General features: G+C 35.6%; 1 protein-coding gene across 2 annotated transcripts in view; it reads right to left on the bottom strand.

The window, feature by feature from the left end:
- Positions 1 to 27,872, bottom strand: part of DOCK4 (dedicator of cytokinesis 4) — a 238,741-nt gene that overhangs the window by 81,612 nt on the left and 129,257 nt on the right. For both annotated transcript variants that reach the window (XM_042815926.1, XM_042815927.1), the window contains exons 13-17: positions 22,648 to 22,773; positions 8,173 to 8,297; positions 6,968 to 7,130; positions 4,806 to 4,912; positions 2,841 to 2,997 (exon numbers count right to left, since the gene is read on the bottom strand). In XM_042815926.1, coding sequence (XP_042671860.1) covers positions 2,841 to 2,997; positions 4,806 to 4,912; positions 6,968 to 7,130; positions 8,173 to 8,297; positions 22,648 to 22,773 — 678 coding nt within the window. The remainder of the gene's footprint in view (positions 1 to 2,840; positions 2,998 to 4,805; positions 4,913 to 6,967; positions 7,131 to 8,172; positions 8,298 to 22,647; positions 22,774 to 27,872) is intronic.

Here is a 27,872-nt window from a genome sequence, read left to right as displayed (position 1 = left end):
GTGCTGCTGATACACTCTGTTGAAGAGGAAAAGCATTTCCAATACCTTCTCTGCATCATGAGCTGATTTGCACATTTAGAATTGTTCACACCTGAGCTACCACCCTTACCAAAGAAAACAACTTCCCTTCTCAAAGCAATTTAAATTTAAATCCAAAGTACTGGGTGAAACAAAAGATTAAGGTGTATAAGGAACAGGTTTGTGGTCTTTCCGTCTGTGTCCTGTAAATCCCAAGTTAGCCTGGTGCGGCATTCAAAATGAAAAAGCTCAAATTCAGAACTCGAAATCCATATTTCTCTTTCAGTAGGCAGCCAACACTTCCCACCCACCCAAGGAGGGGGAAGACACTCTTAAAAGTTTTCCTTGATACTGTTGTTCTATAAATCACAAGTTTTCTTTTTTTTTTTTCTTTTTTTTTTTAAATGTAGATAGATGGATTACACCTCTGCGTTACAAGAGACATGCTGTATGGCATGTTGCTCTGCTGATGAGCAGCTGCTTACTGAAGATGTGCTGATCACTGCTCAGAAATGACTGGATGCCAACATGCTAAAATACTCCAACTTGTTGGATGGATCCTGACTCTCTGGCAGGCAGAGTCTTCCTAAATGTCAAAACCAAATAGGACTGTTTTGACAGCTAGTCAGTGGAAAAATACTATATTTTCTCTTGCTCCCTCTTTTACTTTGTTCTTTTGAAAAATGAATTATAACTGAAATACAAATGAAATCCAGGTAAGAAGATGTACTTCGTTTGCTACCATTATCTGAATAACAATCTAGGACTAAAGGTCAAGCTAAAGAAAGATAACCGTCAGGCAGATTAAACAAGGACATGTTCTTAGAAGAGTTGCTGATGAATGCACAGAGTGTCCTGAAGCTCTCTGAAAACAGCTTGGAAATAATCCTAAAATCCCCTCCAAAGCATGTGCAGTAAGGAAGTTATGGCTACCAGCAACTGGGCAACAACCTCCTTCTCCCACTCCTCACAATTTTAATATTCATGAAGGCTGATGGCAAGTGGTAACTGTGGCAATCAGTGAGAGAAGGACAGCTGAGTAAAATTTCCCAGCAAGTTTGTAAAGCTATGGCCTAATTCAGTCACACATTACAAATCTGGTTTGGGGTCTTCCATTACCACAGCTAGACCAACAGCAAAATTTCCATTTCAATTTTTGTTTGTAGACACATGCTCATTGACAACTTCAGAAAAATCTCCAGATTAAAAAATAATCAGAAATTTTAGAGATACTGCTAAAAATATTTACTGGAAAAGTAAATATAGAGATCTTTTTAATCCTGTTTTGTTTTTGTTTTTTAAAAATATGCTACATTCTATCAGGGTAACTGAAGCAATGCTCACATAACCAAATAGCCACATGCTTTGCTCTACTTTCATTCTTTGAGCATGCAATAGATTTTGGCAAATTTTTGTTTAAAAGAATGGGGATTTGGAAACTCACCAAAATGAACTTCCCAAAGAAGATCCTTGGAGAAAATATGAGCCTGTCTATTGAAAATATTTCCACCCTCTGAAGTACTGCTGAAATAATTGTTAACCCTTCAGGGCTGAAAAGGGGATCAATATTATTCAGATATTCTACACCCTCTTACTCTGTATATGGTAATATATATATATATATATATATATATATATATATGTATGGAAATTTTATGCCCTACATCACACATCCTTTAACATCAACTATTCAATAACTCCTGTACTGTGAACATAAATTAGTTAAGTTCCTATAACTGCAGCCAACACTCAAACTATTCATCAGCGACACACTTTAGTCCAGGCACGCTTTCAGGCATGCGTAAGCATCAGGGGGTTCATGTGATTTCTTAAATCAAGGCTTTTAATGGAAGTAAATTTAGCCTATGATTGCCTATTAGCATCTTTGGGGAAAATCTTCTACTGACTAACTTTTATTACTTTGAAGCTAACTGTTATGACAATACAGACTGGATGTGCACAGCGAAACAGACAATTTACTCTTTACATGTAGTTCTACTTTGGAAACTTGCTTTCTAATGGTGAAAATTAAGATGACTATTTGCATTTACAAAGCTGCTCTAGTTGTTATATACCTACAATCAATTTGCAAGCAATTAGCAATTTTATCAACATATATATGTGAAGAGGTAGCACAAGAGGTAGCTAAGCAATATGTTAAAAATTAAATAAATAGCTCAGAAAAAACTATTATAACACTGTGAAGATACAAAAAAAGGTCATAAATGTATTATCAAACAAATGCACCATATTTAGAAGACTGGGGGAAACTGTTTCAGTTATAAACTGTAGTTAGTATGGCAAATATGGCAAGAATTTTAAGATTTTTATGCAGAGTAATGGTAAAGAGTACATCACACATGTATTTCCATCTTCCGCTCATAATATCCATGTATGAGGTTGTCTTAAGCAGTAGTATTTGTAGATATAAAGGAAAAGAAGTGATAGAAAAGGCAAGCAATATGTACCTAATTACAACCAAACTGCCACAGCCTAAAGCCTAGAATAAGTATTTCATAAAACCTATAAAATAAACAGATTAAGACTTTTTGTAAAGCAGCTGGGTTTTGATAGTTGATTCCAAGAATGCTGCATTTGATTCCAAAATCACATTAATTTAAAAGCATTCTTGAACTATGTAAAATTAGTGGTTTATCACACTGCATTGGTTTCCATCCCGATATTAAAAATATGGAGAAAACTAGACTGTAGAACTGATAGAACATAAGCTATTTTTGAGTATATCCATCCTTGCTTGGCACAGAAAAGGCTAACTATCATGCCCATTTAAGTTCATGTTTTAAATAATCAACATAACCTACCATTTTGTGTGAGTTTAGTGGAGCAGAGAAAGGACGTAATCCAGAAGGACTCTTTAGTGGTTTTTACTGCTTGGCTGTTGTTTGCTAGGAAAATTCCCTTTGAGAAGGGGAGTTTGAGGTAGCGACTGGAATCCTGAAGGTTTGCGTTTTCTTCACACTGTGAAAAAAAAAACAGTTAAAATCACTGTACTGTCTGCAATTCCTGAAATTATTGTTTCTTTGCCAGAAACCATAAAATTTCTAAGGCTCTCATACAAATGAATCCCAACGACTTGAGTTCATTAAATATTGCTTCGATTCAAAGCATATGCACCAGCAACAAATGCCATGCAGTTACGCATGTAATGTTTTGAATAAAGAAATTTCATGAAGTACCAGTCAAGTACAGTTTAAGGTATGAAAAATTGCTTTTACAATGCATTCAGTACATTTGAATGTATTTTAAAATAGCATTACTACTAGAAAATGTCCTAAATAAAATATTCACACATTTTTACAATTCAGAAAAAAACTTCACCAAGCCATCCCAAACAAACACTATCAATATATATATATATATATATCTGTATACATAAATATATATAACCACACACATGCACACACATGGGTTGCTCTGAAAGAAATGCTTCCTATTTATTTCCATGGAAACTGCAACAAACAGCACAAGAACACTAGTTAACTATTTAAGAATAGTCTCAGTTGCAAAACACTCTTTTTCAACAGCCACTTCCATTAGCTGTGCATTTTTGCCAGTGATGAACAAGAGCCTACATGCCACGCTCCTAAACATCTGCAGCAGCAGAGGTGACCCTTTGCCACTACTACCAGTGCTGAAAAGCACCATTCACTGCCTTACTGTGCTCGCATCCACTCTTTGGACTCCATATATGTTCAGCAAGCATCACTGAAGGTCAACGGGCACATTTTTTTCCACATGGAGGAATTCAATGGCACACTGTTGCTTCATACATGCACTGCCACGTCAAACGCCATTTTGTCAGACTGCCTCTCTGCTGCCATCTGTTTTGCAGCAAGAACATGTAATAGTATATTGGTGTAAGGTTGAATCTCTACTGCCGTCTGTCTCTGACATCACCCGTGATCAGAATAAAATAGGAGGCATTAATTTCAGAGCAGCCCTCATATATATATATATATATACACACACACATTCATATACATAATCAATATAAAGACACGTCAGTTTTTTTCTTTGCTATTATTAATAATTTTAATCCATAGAAGCTATCTGAAGATCATTATTTTATTGAGAAAATTAAGTGGCACATTCTTTAACTAAAACACACTAGTTTCAGATGGGAAACTTAGATTAAGCTGTCATATGAATAGATAATATTTTCCAGCACATTTTCCAGCTCACTGCTTTCATGGATAGTTTTCACTAATGGGAAACGCCTGTTGCAACTTCATTTCTGAATTACAGCTTCATATTTGACATTGGAGTCATAACAAAGTAGTAACTTTGTATGCGTTATGCCAACTTAATAGATATGAATTATGATGCTTAAAATTTAAATCTATCTAGAAGCATATGAAGCCCTCTGGACTAAGAGATAACTGGAAAATGTGGAAACAAATAAGGAACTCCACAAGATAGAAATATGTAGAAAAGATAACACTGATTGGATCTGCTTAAATTATAGTTTTATCTTCCATCTTCAGCAGTTCAATAAGTGGGTATCATCACTCAGTGTATTTAACTTTGTGAAATGTGAAATATAAGGTAACACAGTAAGACTTCATGATGCTACTGCTGCACTGAAATGCACACCTAGATTCAATTGCAGTTTGTAACAGGAAACAAACAATCAGCAATGGGTATTTTATTAGTGACAAGATTATAACTCATTTGGTTATGAATACAGACTTTCTCAATCTAATGCTTCAAGGCATTTATAGTATACAGAGGAATCATTATAGCTAATGATTTCTAATTCAAATTACCTTGTGTACAATGAGTTCATGGGTGCCATCTGGCAGAGTCCTCCCATTTTCTTGCATCAGGGGCACAAAAGAAAAGCCAAACAACTTCTTCTCACCCTTTTCTTTTGCTGAAACACATATAAAAATAGCAGCGTTTGAGTTAACATTATAAATATTAGACAAAATAAATGGATATAATCCTGGATAAGGAACTTTACTGGAAGCTGTTTGCAGCTTGTCAGACTAACAGTATCTTAAATTTCTTTATGGATCTGCATGTTATCTCCTGTAATGATTTTTGTTATCTCACTATAAATCAGAAAGGAATATGATATAGCTATTATAATACAAAGAGAAAGTTGTTCTGATTTTGCTGTTTATCCACTACAGACACTTCTACTTATTAATCTCCATTTTAGGTCAGCCTCAGCACTTCTGTTTACAAATAAAATATCTATAGATATGACTGAAGATGCCACTGTTCCCTGTAGCGATGTTACGCTTCAGATAACATTTTCAAGGTTAAGGTTAAGGTTATGGTTAAATTCCAAAACACATGTATCAACTAAATACAGAGGTTGCTCAAAAAGTAATGCTTCCTATTTATTTGCATAGAAACTGCAACATATTCAAAGAGCACAAGAACACTATTTGATAGAGCAAGTTCTCAGCTACAAAACACTCTTTTTCAACACAGTCATCTCCATTAGATGTGCATTTTTTTTGCCAGCAGTGAACAAAAGACTGCATTCTGTGGTCATAAAAATTTGCACTAGTGAAAGTGACCCACTTTCACTGTGACCACTGCTGTAACACAGCACCCATCCCCTGACTGTGCTCACATCCACTCTGTGGTCTCCATAAACATTCAGTAAGCACTGGTGGACGTCAGTGGATGTTATTTTTTCCTCATGAAGGAATTCAATTCCACACCTTTGCTCCATGTACAATTCCATGTCAGATGCCATTTTGTCAGATTGTCCCCCTGCTGCTGTCTGTCACAGCAACAAAGTGGAATGGGATACTGGTGGGAAGTTTCAATCTCTACTGCCATACCATCAACATCTGCCTCTGATCTGTGGACCAGTAGAATAAAATAGAAGGCATTGCTTTTGGAGCAGCCCTCATATATGAAAGACAACAAAACTGAGAATGTAGTAATTTTACTGAAGCCAACAAGAGTGTAGATGCCATATATCTTTCAAAATCAACAAGTTTTAATCAACTTTATTTATATACATGAACATATATATGCATGACTTTTGAGTCTGAATTTGCGCAGTTGGGGTGGTGCAGTCAACCAAACTGTAATAAAAAGATCTAACTTAACTTATACTGCATAAAAAAACTGTGCAAAAACATATAACCAATTGGAAATTCACCACTGACATTTTTTCATTACTTCATTTTCCTTTACTACTTATTGCTAGTTTTATAAAAGAAATCTTGAAAAGAACTCAATGAGTATTTCTTCCTTTATTATCTGTTATTTACATTTTAAGTCTAGATACCTGAAATCCAAATATATTTCCACATGTGTGATTGCCACAACGGCAATCCGAATAGTATTGCTATATTGGAGTTGGACATGATGATCCTTACAGGTCCCTTTCAACTCAGGTCACTCTGTGATTCTATTATCTGCTTCACCAGAAAGAGCCAAACATCAGCGGCTGCTTAAAAGATTTTATCCAAAAGATTTTATCCAAAAGATTTTATCTTCATTTAGGGAATTGTGGAATTTTATACAATTAAAAAGAAAAAAAAAAAAAAGCAAAGTGCAAAAATACAAAAGTTATATTAATAGACAATACCATGCACACATATTTCTCCAATTGGCAGATTGCCGAGCAGATACTAAGAAGCAGGTATCATTTTGGAATGTTTCACTAGGTAAGTAAATTTGCCTTTGGAAATTCTGTTTCAGAATACTTTTCAGCTGCAATGTTATCTATTTCTATTAATAAAAGTAGATTGTTTTCTCCTTGTGTTTAGGCTTTATCAAAGCACCAAGTTTTATTAAGCAGAGCTGCAAGCCTGAAATGCTGTGTCATGAAAGCATGAAGAGAAAGTTTATAAAACATATGAAGTTTATGCAGCTTTCTCCCAAGGTGTTACGGAAACTCATGTGCTGACAGCAGCATTAACAGGGAGAACTGGCACAAGTTGTGATCAGCGCTTACTGGAACAGTGTCGGAATTCACAGCGGATGTGTGCTCCTCTGAATTTATCCACAGGAATAGGAAGTTTCAGCAGCTCAGCCCATCTGGGACCATTGTTATGGTAAAGCACGAAGGAATGGTACTCACTGGCTGGTGGCTCTCCAGAGCCAAATGAGATAAAATCCTAATGAGGAAAAAATATGGATTAAATTTTTAAAGATAGATTTGTTAACACATTACTAACATTTTTAAACACTTGCTGATAAGAAAAAACAGCAAAAAATCATCCACACAGACAAGAATCAAACTATTTTAAAGGAGTAACTGAGTGACTAGGAAGGCTTAAGCAACACGTGTGACATGGAATTACACAGGGTGGTTCCTGCAGTAAGTACATAAGAATTTAAGTGATACAAGAACAACACTGACTACAGGACCCTGATTCACGTGAAATAAACCTGAGAGCTTTCTGTTGTCAGTGATGTGTGCCAGCATGAAACAGTAAAGAAATACGGATCCCCTGACGGCTAACAAGCAATGTGTTGAGTTGCCTTTGCAACACCCACAATGGTATTTCCTCAGCAAAGAAGGCAAACAGGTTTCTCAGGATCTTGTCTTGAGGATATCTATCAATTTTCTGTAGGAAAACTATGCTTTTCTCCTCAGCAATTATAATCTTAATATTCTTTATAAGTATATATATAAACATGCATATATATAAAAAAACATTTAATATAAAACACACATATACAGCACTCCATGCATTCACATACAACTTCAATTTGCAAATATGCATGCAGGTATGCAGTTTGAACCAGGCTGTATGTGTCTTTCTTCATTTTGTCACCCTGTAACTCTCAACATCATACAGAAGATAGGAAAAAAGTGCATACAAAATATATGAAAAAAGTACTTTCGAATTAAACTAAGAATCATCAAATCAAAAATTCTCCAGAATGTAATCTTGCTTCAACATTTTACAGTATCTTAATGAAATCATTAGTTATTTGATTAGTGATTTTAGGTGTTTATCTGGATCGTGTAATTGATTACAGAAATAAAACATATAAAGTGGAAATGCTTTGAATACCTATACAGAGCAAAATATATATAAGACCTCTTACAATCAATTTTGTATTTGTTAAATAACAGCACCTAAAGATGATTTACTCTGAAGAAGTGTATCAAGGTTAACTACAGCAAGGACAAATTCACAACAAAAGTACCCTTAAAATCTGACCACCGCTGTCCACAACGTGCATTGTCACTTCCACATTTCTGGCCACACTTTTCCCTCCTTTCTCAAATTCTCCTCTTTCTACAGTGATGTATAAATCATTCCTCATTTCACCTATTAAAAAAAAAAAAAAACAAAAACATGTGCAAAAGTCAGTTCACATTGATTACTTTTCACTACTTTGTAGTAGTGAAGAGAAGTAGACTTTCATCTTCTCTTTCAAAGAACAGTATCACAATTTATCATCATTTTCAGATTTTAATAACAAGAAAGAAAGCCAGTAAAAACTTTCATAAACCAAGAAAACCAACAAAGCTTCATTCTGATAAAGGCCCAGTAGATTATCTGCTATACTAAGCAATGCTGGCAACTTTTATTCATGTTAGCTCTTTTGGTATTTCCCATGGCACCTCCATCCATACTGAAGCTTGGCTTCATTCCTCTTTAATCTACAGCAATATCAACATATTTTTTTCTCAATTAATCTCCACATTTCTCTGTTTAAAGACACCTCACTAGAACTTTTTTACACTTAATCTCTAATAAAGTTACTACTTGGCTCATTACTCTTTGAAAAAGCAAAAAAAAAGCTAGAATTCATTTCTCTTTCTCATTTAAGAGACCTCAACATATTTTACATTGATAGGTTATCCTGAAGATCAGTAATGAAAAGCAAACTTATTTTACCGTTGTTGGAAAGGTTTCTTAGAATAAAATCTTCAGCAACATATTCAAGGCACAAATCCAAGGCAGGCACTACATAAGAGTTAACTAATATGTTTTAGTTAAACAATACCTCTTACGTGTTTAAATTGAAAATCTTTCCATTTTTGTCCATCAATAGAATAAGTAACTCATTAGGCCTTACTGAGAACTTCTGGATGAGATCTATGCTGACTTTAGTTTCAATTCAATACAAACCACAAAGTTTATGGATAATGAAAGAAGAATAGTCTGGTTTTGTCATAGACTAGGCAGTAGAAGTGGTGGTAGGAAGCCACACTTTTCTTTGAAACTCTAAACCTTTTTTGTAAGAAGTAAATATTAACCTACTTCTGAACAAACACTTCTAGAACTACTTGGAATTTTCTGGAAAAATGAAGGGCAAACAGCATGACCACAGGAGCATCTTCTAAAATTCTAATGCTAGAAAGAAAAAGAAATTGAGAATACTTGCTTTCATCTAGTGAAATGCAAGTTAAGCACTAAAGCTGATTTTCACTGTGCATCAGAGAAAAAAAACAACAGTTTTGTGTATTTACAAGCATATTATTAAAAAGTCAAATATGATTATAATTGATAAATATTCAGTTCATCTTCAATTTTCAGCTTTGTTTTAATGTGCAGGAAGAATTTGACCTGCTCTTGTGTTTCATATTTCTTGTGTTTATTTTGCTGCATGCAACTTTGCAGTGATTTTTAAGCACCAGAAACATTAATCTTGCTACAGCCTTCTGATATTTTATAACATTATTCCATCACTATATGAAAATTGAGTTCTCTAAAGCACAATCTAAACCACTGTCAATTTGAAAAGAAAAAAAAAAATCCAACTTTATTATCAAACTCTCAAGAAACATACCCATTAAAAAGAAGGGGAAAATTGCCATTGTATTACCTTGTAATCGTCTATCTACTGACACACTGATGCAAGATGTTAGAGTACAGATAGGCAGCACAAATAAATACCAGGAGCAGATGGTATTCACTTAAGAGCTCGATATGAAGTCAAGGATGAAAAAGCTGAACTACTAATAAGTGTGTGCAACCTCTAAATCAGTCTCTGGTACCCAGTTTCAAAATGAGCCAAAGGCAGTGGTTATTCATGTAACGGACACCAGACTTGTGAAAGAAAACCCAAAACTTTCCAAAGGATGTTGTGAATATTAGAAATTTGATCTGAAAGTATGGGTTCAAGGGGAGAACAGAGAAGTCTTGGAAGACAGATCCACTGAAGGATATGAAACAGACAGTAACAAAGAGCTCATGAAATCCCTTGAGCTGAAAATAGCTGGAGGCTGAGAGAACATCGGGGGTAATCATCACATATGCAAATATTCCTGTCCAGTTCTCTCTCTTTCTTAAGTGCCTGTTTACAACAGCCAGCTAGATAGACACTAGATCTGAAGCAGTAGAGCTTACAAGTCAAATCATAACTTACTTACAAGTCAAATCATAAAATTACCTTTAAAGTTATTAGATGCTGATTATTTCTACACTTAAATAGATCTTTTTTTTTTATCTTTTATTATAAAAGATTTACAAGTATGGTCACCAAAGAGCACACAATATGTTGGGTCCTTACTTCGCATGTGCTTATCCTAGAATTGGTCCAGGTTAGAGCTGGACATCAGTCACAAACAGGAGTTTCATGTTCAGAAGAAAATACACAGTAATAAAAAATGGAAGGTTTGTAGTATAACTGGGTTTAGCATACAATTTCTATCTGCAGCAATATCTCTATAAAGACTAAATTGAATTCTGCATCTATGCATTTACGCATTATTTATCAGCAAGGAATTCTTTTCATTTTCCATGAGGTCTGCACTGAAATATAACCAAAAGCACATTTTCACCACAGATTTCATGACCTAGCCCAGATAAAACTCAGTGAAAACCTCGCTTTTTTTTTTTTTTTTTTTTTTTTTTTTAAGCAGAGCATACTCTGATTTAAGAAGATTTAAATAAAAAAAAAAAAAAGTATTTTTAAAAAGTAATCACAGCTTCATAGACTTTAAGGAGTCTTTCAAAAACAGTGTCTGTTTTTAAAGGATTTTTAAAAATGTGCAAACTCATTGAAGAGAAAAAAAGAAAAAAAACTCACTGGGAAAAAAGACATAGGAAGATGTATTTGCACAATTCCTGTCTTGCTTTGCCCTACAGACCCTTGGCTGTGTTCATAATCAGTGTAATGAGAGAATAGGTCAAATAATTTTTGTCCTTAGCTGCAAACATTCAGGAAGCTCTACTTTGTTTTCAGTGTCTCAGAGTAAGCCATACAGTCATCTGATTCTAAGAAAATGTGATATTTTTTCCACTTTCATGCAAGGCAAATTAAATGCAAGTGGAGACTAGGACTCACACTATATGAGAAGCAATGATGTATATGAAATATGATGATTTATATGGAAACAGATGGACAGAAAAGCAGAAGGGAGATAACTGAAATAAACTAGAAAATTAAACCAAAATAATGTCAGCTATGGGCTATATATCAAGGATAGAGTCTGCATCAGGCAGATGAAACAACAGCTTCCTTTTCTCATAGCATGCAGCATATCTGACATTTTGTAATCTTTATGAAAATGTAGCTTCTGGTTTAAGTTTGGCCTTGTCAGTATTGATCAGAACTCACACAAATTTCACTTTTGCTTTACAAAAGATCACTATTTTCAACTAAAATACAGAAAAACCTTGTACAGTTTAGATAAGGGTAGTAGAAGGTTAAGAACTTAAAACCAAGCTTCCAATAAATCTTTAGTGCAATATTTATGTGAACATACTATGAGTAAAAGCTCAAAAGATTAAAAAGTCAGAGGGGTTGTAAAAATAAACACAAAGACTTATCAGAAAATAGAATTGCTGATTCAAGTAACAAAAATGGATTTGGGAAGTGAACTTCAATCAGGGAAAGGGAAAAGGAAAGAAGACTGTGATAAAAGCATACATAAATATATTTGGAATGACTTTTTAAAAATTTATTTAACTCTCAATACATTGTTCTGGAGATATCTTAACCTCTTCTACTTCCCCAATGTAGAAATGCCATTGCTTCAATCTTCCTTGACAGAAATTCTCAAAATCTTGACAAGATCATCTGTACAAAATTAATCTAGTGGATTCTATTGCAAATTCTCTTCCAGTAAAAACGATTCCATCTTGATTTATGAAATATTCAAACATCAGACAATGTTTGAATTTGTTGTTTACGTTCCTTTCACTAAACTTTTTCATTTATGGAAATTATAATTACATATTTGATTACAAGAATATGAACACTTTTCCTATAGTATCTCTATACCAGATGGATAATTCTCATGTTATATCATCATGCTTTTAGCAAGAGATGTAATTAAAACCACAGGGTGCCCTGAAAGTCAAAGTTCTTTAATATTTAGGCTTTGAGGTAGACTTTGGCAAGTGCAGATACTATCTTCTGCTGAAGTACCTGCATGACTCAAATAAATCTCCTCTAGATGTATGTGCACTGAGATTTTCTACTGTCTTACACTGGAACAAATGTGAGGAATTTACAAAGAAACACACAAGGGACATCTCAGATATTAGATAAAATCAGTTTTTAATTACTGGTTGAAAACATATAAAATTGAAAGCCTATAAAATTGAATCTCAAACAGGCAAGCAGAGTTTTCAAATATGATGAGAAAAAGCAACGTATTCCAGCTAAATGCTCAGAAATACCAACATGAAATAAAGACACACAATGGCTAATTTCAGCATCAAGTTCGGTACAGTAATAAGCAAGTGAAAACAGAAAATGTTGCTCAACTCTAAGGTGACAAGCCCACGTCTAACTACAATGAAGCTATGTGGTACAAAAGATCTAGACCATTTCAAGGGTTTTCTTTCAAAACAAAGGGAAGCTCATTTTTGCCTGCTGTCTCTGCCTCAATCCTGTTATTATAAGAACTGGTTTTCTTCAAGCTTTCTGAATTTATCAGAGCTTCCAGAGTGTGCAGTGAACATGTGGATGTAGGCATCTAGTTAATAAGTTTTAAACAAAATGGGATCGAACCCCACAGTAATTAAGTTTTGTCTCAGGCTATCATACAGTTTTCTGGGAACGAAAAGGCTACAAGAAAGTGAACCACAAACACAAAGATTCATTAAATGTGTTCTGCAAAGATAAATCACTCCCGAGAAACAAATGGCACTTCTGGACATGTGGGTTATAGGCTGAGTCAACAGAAGATGGAGAGAAGGAAATTAAAGAAGATACGCATTGTGCTTATGAGTTCTCTGAATCATCCTGCTGTGTAAGAAACCTGCTCCTCGTAGCACAGATATCTTCCAGCCACTATCACAATAAAAACTGAAGTTAACATGATACAACCAACCACAGGTAAAACAGAAGGTTGGTGCAGATTAGATGTAAGATGACAAAGAACAAAGCAGCAAAACAAAGCTTGGCATTGATCCCTGCTGGAGTAAGAATTAATAAGTCCTCTCTTGGCAAATGGATGAATTGTGAGGATCAGTGCGTATCTAGGGAAACTGTTATTGCTCTTTTCAGGCAATAACACATAATGTTGAAAAATTATATCCGTAGCTTCTGTGCTAATTACAGAAGCAACCCAGTAGACCCCAAACTACTTTGTTTGGCTAATCAAAACTACATTTAAAAATATTACAGTTACATCCAAGGCATTCATACAAGAGCTTGCATATACAAGGGGAGGGTTAGCGATGAAACCAAAGATGGAAATCAAAGTTCCACAGAATGTAATAAAGAATTGCAAACCTGTATTGGTGTGGTTGATCATAAAGCCTTGATTTCCCATGCAGCGCTAGTGTTGAATGCACACACTGAAGGGACATTTGTTATGGTAAGTGAATTTAATTGAATGTGAAAGATGCAGAATTGAAATGTCTGAGTTGCTAAATCAAAATGTGTACAGCATAGAATTGGCAGTAACTGCCTCTTCAAATGGTCCTGCCAAAACATTTCAGCTTCGACCTGGCAAAAACATGTTGAAAGCACTATTTATAGGCCAAAAGGAAAAACTCCAAATCCTTTTTAAGACAGATGTAGGTGCTAACCAGGCACACTACAGCTCAAGGTTTCTGACCTAAGAAGAAACAGAAGCAGCTTCATGACTTCTTTTCAGCTAACAATGAGGTATCCAAGCACTAAACTTGAGTGGAGGATGGATGAATTACATGACACGGGCAAATGAAAGGAGAAAAAGGAAAGGCCAATTAAAACCCAAAAACAACCACAAAATAGACCGTTGGAGAACACACTTATCTAATGGAGGTCAGCCTTCCTGATGCTGTCTAAACCACAAACTTTAAAAAGCCAGAAAAGAGAAAGGAGCCAAGAGTAATTCACAGGCTGGAGATGACAATGTATGCTCAGGGGCCCCATTATCTCTGCTACGCAGTTTCATTATGGGATGGCTCTGCAGGCTTTCTTTTCTTCACAAATAGGAGGCTGAATTATCACTATTCAGGAGCTTGCATACAAGTTAAGGCCTGCTGCTGCTCAGAAGATGTACCCCTAGATATAGACTCACACACAGGCTGCCCCTGGCTCACAGAAGCTTCACAACTGATCCTCAGCCAATGAGAGCAACATACGTAATCACTGCAGAGCTGAACATGCATCATGAAAACGTGTATGAATGCAGTGTTTGTTCCTTTTTTTGTTGTTTTTGTTTGTTTGTTTTTTGTCTCCTAGAAGTATTTGTACCTATGTGTCAAAAGATCAGAATTGCTTTTGCTGAGGAAGTTCTGAGTTGCAACTGCAACACAGATATTGTAACAACTTTTCTCATATTCCAATCCCATTTAGAATTGCAAACTTTGTTGTAGCACTTTAATATGGAACGATGTTTTCAAGCTGAAGATAGCTATTAAAGATCAAAAGCAACTGTCTGTTAGAAACGGAGTTTAATTTGCCAGCCATTCTCTAAAAAGCTTTCTAGTAAAATAAATTCCAATTTGGTTATTTATCACTGTAACAAAGAAGTGTGACTGTATTTGACTGTCATCTCTGATAGATGCAGTTTAGTGGAAATCTGAACTATCCTGAGAGCAACTGCTAATTTGAAAATAATTACACACAACTCACAAGCTGCTTTGGTTACTGGGTGCCTTCTAGAAAGATTTGTGCAGAATTATAGGTCCTTTAGAACCAAGAATTGAACAGGGGCATAAAATATTACTTTGTTTATAGAAAGTTCTGGTAAATTTACATCTTTGTAAAATGCAAGCTGAGGAGTTGTTTTGTTTTATACCTTAAGTATGCATTTAACAGATTTTAAAAAGATTTCACACATGATGAAATGGCATTATGCAGGATCTAAATCTTGTGGATGAAAACTGTTTTATAGAAAACCTTTTGAAAAGACTTTGTAGAATGGGGCAAGTGCCATGTAGCCATTGTCAGTAAGAAAGATCTCAACAAATCACACTGATGATGGTGGTGATTTTGACTTGATAAGAGGGTCAGAGACTCTTACAGCACATTGCCTCCTTTGAGTCAGTATGCTCAGTGCTTCTTAGCAGCTATGAGGCTGTAAGTATATCTTGGCTGATATACTTACATCAACAAACAAAACAAGTTGGTCTTTTTTAAAAGCAGCATATTAGAAATTCATGTCAAGTTCCAGATCTGTATTTAATTTCAAAACAAAAAATCAAAACTAAATTCAAGTTATGCAATTTCTTCACCATTCGTGAAAAATTATAGTGCAGAAGGATGTATTAAAGGACATTGTTAAAGAGATCAAATCAGGAACATACAGGCACATAGCATTTCACAGATAATTTCATCACTGTAGTAAGTGAATTTCCCCTAAAGAAACAATTTCTTTTCTGTTTTGCACTGTAGGTGATACTGAAACAGCAGTTGGAATTCCTGTCAGTGAATGTAACCTGGAAAAAAAGCAGATCTAAAGGGAGAAATACTGCTAGTACTTATAAGAAACAGGGCAAATCTCAGAGATGTGACTGAAGCTTCCAGTATAAGATTTAAAGGCTGTGACAACCACCAGCAAGCTTTGTGTTCCATAATTTCTCTCCATATAGCAAATTTCTTGCTTATTGTGGCAAAGAAAATTTTGCTATTTGCAAGAAACACAGACTCATAATAATTACTATTGATCAGTAATATTCACATAGAGCTCAAGAATGAGAGAATGTTGTAATGAGTGCTCAAATACAAACATTGGAAGAAAAGGTCTGAGACTGGAACCTTACGAGTGACAGTCAGCAAAATCTTATTTGGTGAACATGCGCAAATTTGTCTGCATTAAGGGGACGGGCAGAAAGAAACAAGAGCATTTCTGTTATTTTTGTACTGCTGGCTAGTTTTTATATAAACAAGAATATCAGTAATACTATTAAGGAAAAATTAAAACAATTCTGCATGTGCTGGAATTGCAGGAGCACTGGTAACTTTGGTAACAATACTGCCTGTTTACTATTAGATTTAGTAAGTTTTGGCATTTAAAATGAAGGATAAGATGAAAAAAAACCCCATTCCTTTACTCAGTTACTTCAGTGTCCCTTTTCAACAGAGCGCTATCTGCATTTTCAGCTTTATTGCAGAAACTCTCAATAAGCCCTAAAAAACATTCATCTGAAAAAAAGCTGATGAAGCCAATGAAATGTCCTTGACACGAGGGATTCTCAAACTGCAAACTTTCAGATTTTACACATAATGCAGATCAAGCTTGCATGATTGCTCTTCCTTGCTCTCCCTTCTAACGAGATGTAAAATAAATTGATATGAACAGCGGGGAATTAAAGATTTACAAGCTTGTTTAACAGAAAGCTTGGATCTGTTGATTTGGGGAGGAATTTAACTGAATTTTGAGAGATTATTGTCCTAGTGCTTCTTGAACTCCAACAGTCTCAGTGCCATGCCCACCGTCCTGGGCAGCCTGTTCCATGCCCACCACCCTCTGATGTAGAACCATTCCCTAACCCCCAGCTGCCCCTCCCCTGGCACAGCTCCATGCTGTTCCCTCTCGCCCTGTCGCTGTCACACAGAGCAGAGCTCAGCGCTGCTCTCCGCTCCCTGTGAGGAGCTGCAGCTGCCATCAAGCCTCCCCTCTGCTCTGGGCTGAGCAAACCCAAGGACTTCAGCCACTCCTTCTTTGTATTGCCTTCAAGACTCTCCACCATCTTTGCTGTCCTCAGTGGACACACTCTAATTAGTTTTTCATCCTTCTTACATTGTGGGGCCCAAAACCGCACACGGTACTGCAGGTGAGGCATCTCCAGCATCGTTTGGCCCTTGGGGCTGCCAGGGAACTCATTGTTGACTCATATTTGAAGCGTTGTCAAACAGAATCCCCAGACCTCTTCTTGCAGGGCTGCTAGCCAGCCCTTCATTCCCCAAATTGTACATATCATAGAACCATTAGGGATGGAAAAGACCCCTAAGATAATCTAATCCATCAGCCCATCACCACCATGCCCTCTAAACCATGTCCCTCATAACACACCTACCCTTTCCTTGAAAACTGCCAGGGGTGGTGATTTTACCACTTTCCTGGGCAGCCTGTTCCAAAGCCTTACCAGGAAGAATTTTTTCCTAATATCCAACCCAAATATATGCATATATCTAGGATTGCTCTGTCACAGGTGTAAATTCTGGCACTTGTTAGATTTCATACAGAAATTGTAAATTGAGGGAAGTTCAATTACATTCTGGCTTTTCTTCCCTTTCCATACTCCTCTTCCATTTTTCCTTTGGTTACTAATGAATCAAAAAGAAGAGAGACAATATGGGAAGGAGAAGGAAAACAATATAAAAATTCCCTGCACTTGCCTAACCAGGTACAGAGTCATGTATTAGTACCTTTGTTTTCTGCAGTGACTCGAAAGATAAATAGAAAGGAAGATAATTCCTTTGGTAGAAAAGATCAAAGCTTCTAAAAAGTACTGAAATAGGATTTGGAAAGCAGAGCATATTCCCCACAGAGTACTACAATTTTGTGAAAGGTCAAAATTCAGGGTGTTTTACTTGACAATAGTGCTTAAATATATTTTGTGTAACTAATATATCCAGGCAATATTACTTTCAATAATTAAAAATACATATTTCTGGATTCTTGGATATCAGAACAGCTAACAGTGGCAGGTAGAAATTTAGGCTGTTTGTACTCCACAGAGACTGATGAAGATTGGAAAAATTATACCACTCCTCATAGGAGAAAAACATGGAAGGGTGTGAAACATATTTTTCTCTTCCTAAAATCAACAAATCTTTACTAAGTCCAAGTCCAGTGACAGCTACACAGACACATGAAGAGAACAGATTCCATAGCTTTCTCTATATTTTTGCTCTCCAGATTCTTATTTTAAGCGATGACAGGAGGAATATGCTTCTAGTCAAAATCACATCATTGAAAAATCCATGTTAATCACATGGACAGCATTTTGTAAGATCATTTGTATAAAAAAAAAAGACAAATATTCTAGTTACAGTTTCATTTTAAAAGCTGTGAAAAAGAAAGGAAGAAAGAAAGAAAGGGAGAAAGAAAGAGAGAGAGAAAGAAAGAGAGAAAAATAGAGAGTATACTTGCACATGAAAAGAACAAATGATCTTTTAATAACCCAGATGAATGAGTAGTATGTTCAGCAGTTTTCAAAGACAATGAGATGTAACTGGACTGCTAAAGGACACCTAATGGACTTAAATGATTAAAAATAAAAGCAAAGCAGTGCATTTATGATGGTTTAAAAAAGGAGAAAAATAATTCCTAAATCAAGCATAATAAAGCTTATATAAAACTTGTAAGCACTGCAGCAACCTGGGCTGCTCACTGTACCTGCTAAATAAGCAGAAACTTTTAAAAGATAACACTGAGAAACAAAATGCAAATTCTGTGGTTTGACAAACATAAAAGAAGTCTGGAAGTATTAAATTCTGTTGCAGAAATTAATACTGCAGCTTCATGTGGATTCTTAATTGTGTCCTTTGCAAAGGGATATCAATACTAGAAGAGACCAAAAAAGACCAAAAAGTTGTGAGTGAAGGATTACTAGCAAAGAACATTCCAGTCTGGACTGACTAGCTCAGACAGCATTGTTTTAGACCACTTATGCATAAATACAGGGAAAATAATGGTCACTGCAATACCACTGTGCAGACTTGTCAATTCTTTAGCCTTTTCTAGTTTCAAAAGAGTTTAATAATTTGGATGAGTAGGAAGAAATATAAACTCTGACCTTAAGTCAGAGGAAGTTGTGGTCAGATCTCAGCAATGGTAATGCCACTGGCTGAAATCCAAAGCTGAAAAAGAGTGTCTATAGATAACTGATATCTGTTTACGAAAATCTGTTCAGACATCAGTCAACAGGCCATTTGTTTATATTCTGTAGTATGCCTTATGGACTCTGAAATATATATAGCATTTCAACTCACATCTCTAGCTGTTTTAAATAAGAATTCTTTTGTAGATTATGCATAAAGCAGCATAGAATAAATACACATAGATAGAGTTTCAGGAAATAATGGTTCAACCTGACTAAATTTCTTAGTGAAGAAAGAACTCTACAGAAAGCCCTGAGATTATCTTGCTTTATCTGCTAATGCCTCACACTGAATAGATTCTGGCTTTGAGTGTACCAAGCTTACTAACAGTAGTAGAATTAGGATTATTAAGAAGACTGTAACTTAAAGCAAAACAGATGCAGTTCCAGTTTGATAAGCACAACAAAGAAAGATGTGCAGCTATACAATGCTTATCATGTGACAGCTCAGTCTGTTTACAACTGGCTGCCCTAGCAGAGAGTTCTGGCCCCTTCAGTAAATCCTCATTCAGATAAACAGCTGCACTAGGGTTTACCACCACACACTAACCAATGGGTTTCTTTAAAGAACTAGGTATTTTCTACAAAGAGGAAAAAAAGCCAATGCAAGCATGCATACATGTCAGAACACATGAGCATAATATCCAGCACTTAAGTTATGCAGTGTTGCAAAAGCTATATGTTAAATTTGGAATCAGATTCTATATGAGGGCACTACATAAGAGAGCGAAAAAGCAGGTAAAATTTTATGTAGAAAGATGTGAAAGAGCTTTCACGTTCCATCAATTTCTACATGTGTTAAAGTATTTCTCAAAAAGCTCAGTACGTTCATAAACATCAAAAGGAAAATTTTATATACTAAATTATTATACGGTTGTCTGTCCTTTCAGGAAATGTTAAGATAGAAATTCAGAGTATAAACACAGTTTTCCTTTGACGCAGTACAAAGCTTTCCAAGAATACCAGCTTACTCATCTGTTGACTGTCACACTTGGATGCTGGAAAGGACTGTACTGGTTAAATCTAGAAAAATGCATGTTGATTAGGCTCCTAAGATAACGTGTTCACTGCCTTTCCTTATTCTGCCAGCTAGAATAGAATGAATTACCTATTTAATAGCCTCCTTGAATCATATATGCCTTTTTCTACTGATCTACTTCATCTCCTTAAACTCTTGAATTTCATCATTAAAAAATTTCGTAAGTCCTGGAAAGAGCACTCTGTGGCATCACCCCTGTCAGGCTCCAGTGACATAAAAAGTACTGCTCTACAAAAACATGTATTATTATTGTCATCAAAATTCTGGTATGGCATGTGTGCTGGTGCTAGTTATTTTCAGAAGCAAACCCTCTAAAGAGAAAAGGGTTGATACAACGCAAACTGAAGGTCAGTTAGAGTTTAAATACATGAAAATAGGAGAGCAACTTAAAATCTGGCACCTTATAAAAGAAATACTACAGTTAAGCAGCATGTAGTATTTATTATTAAATAATTCAAGAGAGTCTGGTTCAGAGTCTTAATCTAAGTGCTAATTAGAGCAACACACTCAATTTCAACAAAAAAAAGACCTAATTAGTGACCATTTCCAGTTACAAAAAATGAAGTTCCTTAATTTATCTCTGAAAAAAAAAAAGACACTAGAGAGATACAAAATGAAAAGGGAGCTTTAAAAGAAAAAAGGATTTCAAAGGCTAGGCTCCAGCAGGCATTTCATTGCCTAGAGCACACTGCCCTGCTTAGCCCTTGGAACTTGTCATTAGAAGAATAAGATGATTATTTTCCTCTAGGAGAAATTTCTTCTATGCCAGCAAACACAAACTAGAAGTTGTACGTTTTCTGAACTGAGGTAAGCATATACTTGGACTAAGAAATCAGCACACCAAAGTTCATGATTATTTTTTTTCAATAAGAAAGGGTCAAACTGAGCCTGTGCAATTCTTTGAGTTGCAGCAGCTCACTGCACAGTGCTTGGCTACAACATGCTTTTAGCAGTTCATGTTACTTCACAACTGGAAAATCAGAGCCATTATAGAATAAAGAAAATTTGATAACACAGAGCTGAAAGTCACTAAATCAGATGTAGATAATCAGTAAATTAAGAAAGGTTTCTTAATGGGAATTACAGAGCGCTCTGTAAAACTGCATTCAAAATTATCAGCCATAATATCTATAATATTCATTTGATTCAAATGAGAAATCCAACAGTAACACAATCTTAATAAGCATTAAGATTTCAAGTGAAGACTTTCATTTAACATATGTATATAATCTACCTTTAAATTAAATAGCACCTAACTTACCCATTTTATTGTTCTAAATATTGTGGTGATTTCAGTAGAACAGTTTCGTAATAATGCTGAAACTGCTTTATGAACTTGTGCTCTGTGCATATTTTAAGTGCATAGTAGTACTGATGAGGGATGCAGAAGGACAGATGTTTAACTGGCAGTAAGAGCAGAACAGTGAATTCTCAGCTGTCAAGTTTCAGGCTGAAGTTCAAGTGCCTGCCCACAGCTAAAGCTGAGTCTCATTACTGAGTTTTAATAGACTGTTAAGACTCCTCTGATTAGTGAAACAATGGAGCTTACATATTCTTGTCTCAGAACCACGATTTATTTTCAATTTATGTATACAGGAATGAAAAGACATGTATTTATAAAGGAGAAAGAGGTTCCTAGTAAGAATCAGCAAGTCCTGAAGATTATTTGTATCTGAGAGAGCCAAGGCGTTGCATGCAAACTCTGAGCTGAAACAAAGATGTGAGATCCTCCCTACAATATTCCTCACTAACACCACAGCAACACAACAGTCGTGCCAAAGTAGGCTGCTCCTAAATATGCTTTTCCCTTGAAGGGACACTGGCTAAAGATTTCATTTCTGGGAATGACCTATAGATTTTACCTACCTTACCACTATCTGTTTTCTCCCTATATTTGCTTGGTCACATTCATAGTGACACATTCTCTCAACCTTCCTTAGCACCTGTTCAAGCACTAACATTGGTTATCATTCGATCTAATGAAAATAAATCTCCACATCCCTTCTACTATCCATTTCCAGTATCTCCGTTTCCATCAGTTGAGGCATCAACTGGGTGAAATCAGAAGCTATACTGTGTCAGTGAAAATCTGTGAGTCCTTATTTAGAAGTTACCTGCTCCATGTTCTGCTGGTTGCCTCTTTATCTGTGTAGAGCTCAGCAATCTTGCATTCAGTCGTCTTCACTTCCAGAAAGCAGACAACTATTTCTGTATGCTCTTTTGACACTGACTTAGTAAGTATATAATACACAACCTGGGATGCAGTTTTCTTTTATTTACATCAAAAAAAAAGTGTCTGGAAAATTTAATAATTTTCAGAATTCTATATTTATTCGGAAAGGAAATGAGTACTCATTAATTCCTCACCAGTTCTTTCTCTTGCTCCTTAATGAAAATTTGTTCTTTTCAACTTACCAGGCATGATAATATTGGAAAAACCTAGTTTCCTTGTTATGGATACTCCATGGGTAAACATAGATGTATACTCTCTCCTAATTTGTTCTATGTCTCCATGAAGCAACTGAAGAGAAACTGCCAGACCTGAAAATCAAGAGAAAAACAAGGGAAAGTAAGACATTCAAACAGGCTGTGATTATCAGTACCAAATAATTAATAATGTGTAAGTAAACTACAATGACATACCAGCTCAAAATTGTTTCAATAGAGATGGATGGTGACTTGGATTGGAGAAAATTAAAGAAACATCAATTTAGAGAAATATCAATCAATAATATTTGCTATCATTTCATTTTTTCATTTACTTCAACCCAATGCTGCCTTCAGAGTTATGCAGGAAACAGTACAACCACAATGCTCCCTATACCTTTGAAAAACATGAACATTTCATTACAGTGCATCACTTCACCTTATACAAGATTATATAATATCAGAATATCCAATATCAGAAGAATAAAATTCCTAATAAACAAATCTAGCCTAATTTGCATTTGTCACATAGACTCAGTAATTTCATAATGACTGAGATTGAAACTTTTCATCAATATTAATCAGATTCAAACAGTCATGTTCTTTTGTTTGCTAGAAGACAGGCAAAATTCAAGGGTGGCCATATAATCATTTCCCAGTATTTACTACTCAAGAATCTAGGAAGAATAACTTCACCTATCATATCTGCAGTGTGCAAAATCATTGCAGACAGAGCTAAAATTAGCAAAAACAACAGGAATGCCTTATGGTTATTTCAAAAGTAATCACAAAGACAAGTGTCAGGATACAGCTTGTAGAGATTAATCTTCCCTGACCTTCAACATTACTACAGCATATCACGTGTCAACAGACAGATCAAGGGGAAGATAAAACTCTTCACATACACTCAACAACTGAAGATAAAGAAGAATCTCAGTCAAGTCATAATTAAATTCAGATTAAGCTTCAGTAAATAGCATGCACACACAAAATGAACAACAAGGTTATCAGTCCTTCGGGCTTTGGCAGAAAATTTCCCTACAAGCATGTTATATTTAAATGAATGAATTTTACAATGGTTCTAAATTACAGCCTGAAAAATCAGCCTTTAGTATTGCTAATCCAGTCTCGTGCATGTAAGAGACCAGAGATCTGATTAGCTTGACAATCTTTTTCCTCTTATTTTCATTTATGATACATTATTTTGGCACCTATGGAGAATGTGATGTTCTGACCAGACTTCCATTCTCTTAACATGAAAAACAACACACCTACACATCTCCAATTAAGCGCATAAGTAGATCTTAGAAGGAAAAGCATTCACTGAAGCCTATTTTATTTCAAGAACTAAATTCAATACTATGAACATTAATCATCCCAGCAACGGTAATTTGTTCTGTGGTAACCACGTAAATTTAGGAAATAGTAATAATTATTATCAGTGTAAGCCATAAAATAAACCATACAGCAGTCAGATTGTAGTACAGGAGCCTTCTATGTCGTTTCCCTATTGGTAAGAGGTTGCAGAGGCAAAATCCAGACACTCTCAGAGTAGGTGGAAAGTTTTTCATTGCTGGAAGGAAAAAGCTAGGTTGGATCTGTTGGACAGTTAGAAATAGTGATACTTAGCCCACTGTCAATCTTGTTCCTTCTATATTTTGAGATGCTGTTATACATAAGTATGCATATTCAAAACCCCTTGTGTGTATTCATACCCCCATATACCTCCACTTCACTGTTTCCTTGGAAACCTAAAGAAAAACATTTGTCACTGCCCCAGATCACATAAACAACAACAACATTAATCAGATACTGTACACTGGTGTTGCATAAGGTGACTGTTTTTTCTAAGATTTCACAGATTCCCATGAATAATTTTGTTTAGGTAAAACCCAAGATAAATATCAAAAGCTCATCAGTGGCAGATTAGTTTTACCTTGAGAAATATGCTGTCTGTCAAGAATTTGGTGTTCACCATCCCTGAATGCGTTTAAAAACCGTTCGGATGTGGTGCTCAGGGACACGATTTAGCAGAGGGTTGTTAGGGTAGTATGGTTAGGTTGTGATTGGACTTGATGATCTTTAAGGTCTTTTCCAGATGATTTTTTATTCATTCATTAAATAGGTGTGGTTTTGGTTTTTATTAATTAATTAGTTAATTAATTAATTAATATGCTTGTTTGTTTTTAATTTTGGTCTTTTCCAACCTGAGCAATTCTATGATTCTATGAATATGAAACACTTGCTCATGTGTGGGAAGAACAGTATTAGAACTCTGCTTTTCACAGCATTCATTATCCAAAAATGAAATTTGTCATCTGCTTATGTCTGAAGAACCTCTGAAGACCAAGGTTTCAAGTTAACAGCTGTATTACAGAGGACCCAGCTTCCAAATGAAAAGGGAATTGGCAAGAGCAGAAGAACTGATAACTGATAAATCTTGTAAAGATGCTGAAGTCAGGAGAATAAACATCATAATCAATGAAATATGGATATTTAGCCCTGCTGAAAAAGACCTTGGGGTACCAGTGGATGGGAAGCTGGACACGTACCAGCAATGTGCCCTCACAAAACAGAAAGCAAACTGTATTCTGGGCTGCATCAAAAGAAGTGTGGCCAGCAGGGCTGGGAAGGTTATCCTGCCCCTCTGCTCTGTGCTGGTGAGACGTCGTTGGGAATACTGTGAACAGATGTGGAGACTTCAGTACAGGAGAGATAAAAATAAATAATATGCTGTATATGAAAAGCCAGGAACTCATTACTCCTAACAGTATGTATAGCAGTCTAACTAAGGAGTCCAGTTACAATGATACTAAAATACTTACAATTTGATTTGACCCTACAGTATTTGACCCTACAGTGACATAATTAAATACAAGCCTTCCAGCATTTACTCCATGGGCAGTACTTTCAAGTCTCAGGTGTCATTGTACATCTTTACCCTCCCGTGTTCCATTTCATTTGATTACAGAGAACCAATTCTAGGCATAGTAACTACATGTTATAGTTATCTATTACATAGGTTGCTCTGAAACTAATGCCTCCTCTTTATTTCCATAGAAACTATAACAGATACAAAGAGCACAATGGCATGATTTGATAAAGAATATTCTCAGCTACACAACGCTCTTCTTCAACATAGTCACCACTATTTCCTATGCATTTTTGCCAGTAATGAACAAGAGCCTGCATGCCATGCTTACAAACATTTGCAGGAGCAGACTTGACCCACTGTCACTACTAGCTGCAAAGCACCACCCACTGCGTCACTGTGCTCACATCCACTCTTTGGTTTCCATAAACATTCAGCAAGTTTCAATGGATGTGAATGGATATAATTTTTTTCCACGTGGAGGCATTCAGTTAAACACCTTTGCTTTATAGGCACACTCCCACATCAGCCACCATTCTGTCATTCTCACCTAAGAGACAGATGGCAGCAGTATCACACAGCTGAACAAAGCTAAGCAAGAGCTACAATAAAGTAGCTGTAATTTATTGTTTTGTCATTAGATAAATTATGTTAGGAGTCAAAACGAAGCTACAGGCAGGCCAAGACAAGCCAGAGAGGTCCTGAGTACTGTCAGCTCAACACAAAAACTGGTGAGGTACGTGTAATAGCAACTCCACACTCATGGGTTTGTGAAGACGCCACTTGCCAACAGCAGCTACACACACATCGTAACTGAGGAAACATATGTCTGAAATAAAAGTCCTGAAAAAGGAAGATAAAATAATTCACATTTTATGAGCATCACTTAACATTTGACAAGTTTCCATGCTCATTATAAATCAGGCTACCTGATTATCAATTAGAGCTAACTAAGGTCATTTACATTATACAGACACAACATAGAGCCATTCAGATTTTATTAGGATGCACATTCAATTGAAGTGAAGAAGCAATCTCTCAGACACAATGAAAAACAAAGAGAAATGAGGAGGAGCCAATTAGTTTGAAGACACCACCTTTCTCATCAAAATGTAACCAGAATTTTGTGCAATACTGTAATGGCCAGAAAGTCACTGAATTCAATTTGCAAGTAATTATAGCTATCTCTATGGAGAACAGAAAGTGGAAGATAAGATTACTGCTCTGAGAAAGGAAGGTTTAATCAACAGTCAGCAATGAGACAGGGTCAAACAGGAATAGGCTTCCAATTTGGTCAGCATCTAATTCGGGGAGATGGAGAAGATACTCAAACAAAAGAAATGCAATGAAGGCATTAGAGATACTTTTTTTGTATGAGGTGATAGAAAGATAAATCATTAACTTTTCTCCTATGAAAAAATGAACTCCTTTTCTATCATATAACAAAATTAATACAATTTATTTTTCATTAATTCCATGCTGATGATGTATGTCAGCACTAATTTAATGGAGGCAATTAGGTGAGAAAGAACAATAAAATTATCAGCCAAATCTAAAGAGTTCAGTTTAAAAAAATATATGAATAAACATTATTAGACTATTCATGCAGGAAGAGTTGTGCATGGACAAAGCAAAACAGAGAACTGTAAGATGCCACCATATAAAGCATCTGATGGTAGCTGATAGGATAACGGCAGCACTTAACAGCCCTAGAATCTCCTCAGAACTACAAATTTCCAATTTCTACAAAATTCGGAGCTACAAAATAAAATGAAAATGATGATCCAGTGTCTTAATGACTGGCATATTTTCTTTAATTAGACAAAACTTTAATCACCTTCAATTATATTTTAATCGTAATTAAAATTTATTGTGTTAGCTATCATTCTTTATTTCTTCTGCTTTTAAAATATCACTACAAAGCTTTGTCTGTTTCTGCAAACAGATTTGTGTTTACATCTTTTGAAAGCACAGAAGATTTCTCACAATTAACTCGTACCATAGACGATTTTTATCACTCAGCTGACAGACAGTACAGAAATAAAAAACCTGCTGAATAAGCATTCTGTATTTCTGTTAGGTATGCGATTTCAACTTAAGACTGATTTTATACTGCATTATTGATTTCTGTATTTAGTAATGACAAAAGGCAACTGTTTATTATGCTTACATACTCATTTGCATTTGAGCTTCTGGGGGGAGGGGAAAGCATTTATATTCAGCTTCTATCTACTCGCAGCAAAACATCCTAGATTACATTAAGGAGAAAATGCCTAGCAGCTCCTCAGGAAGCCAGAAGGAAAGGAAAGGAAAGGAAAGGAAAGGAAAGGAAAGGAAAGGA

The sequence above is a fragment of the Centrocercus urophasianus genome, unplaced genomic scaffold, assembly GCF_019232065.1.
Source record: "Centrocercus urophasianus isolate 14NV4802_14NV808 unplaced genomic scaffold, USGS_Curo_1.0 seq_15, whole genome shotgun sequence".
NCBI lineage: Eukaryota > Metazoa > Chordata > Aves > Galliformes > Phasianidae > Centrocercus > Centrocercus urophasianus.
The sequence above is the reverse complement of the archived record's forward strand: the minus strand, read 5'-3'. Positions and strand labels throughout refer to the sequence as shown.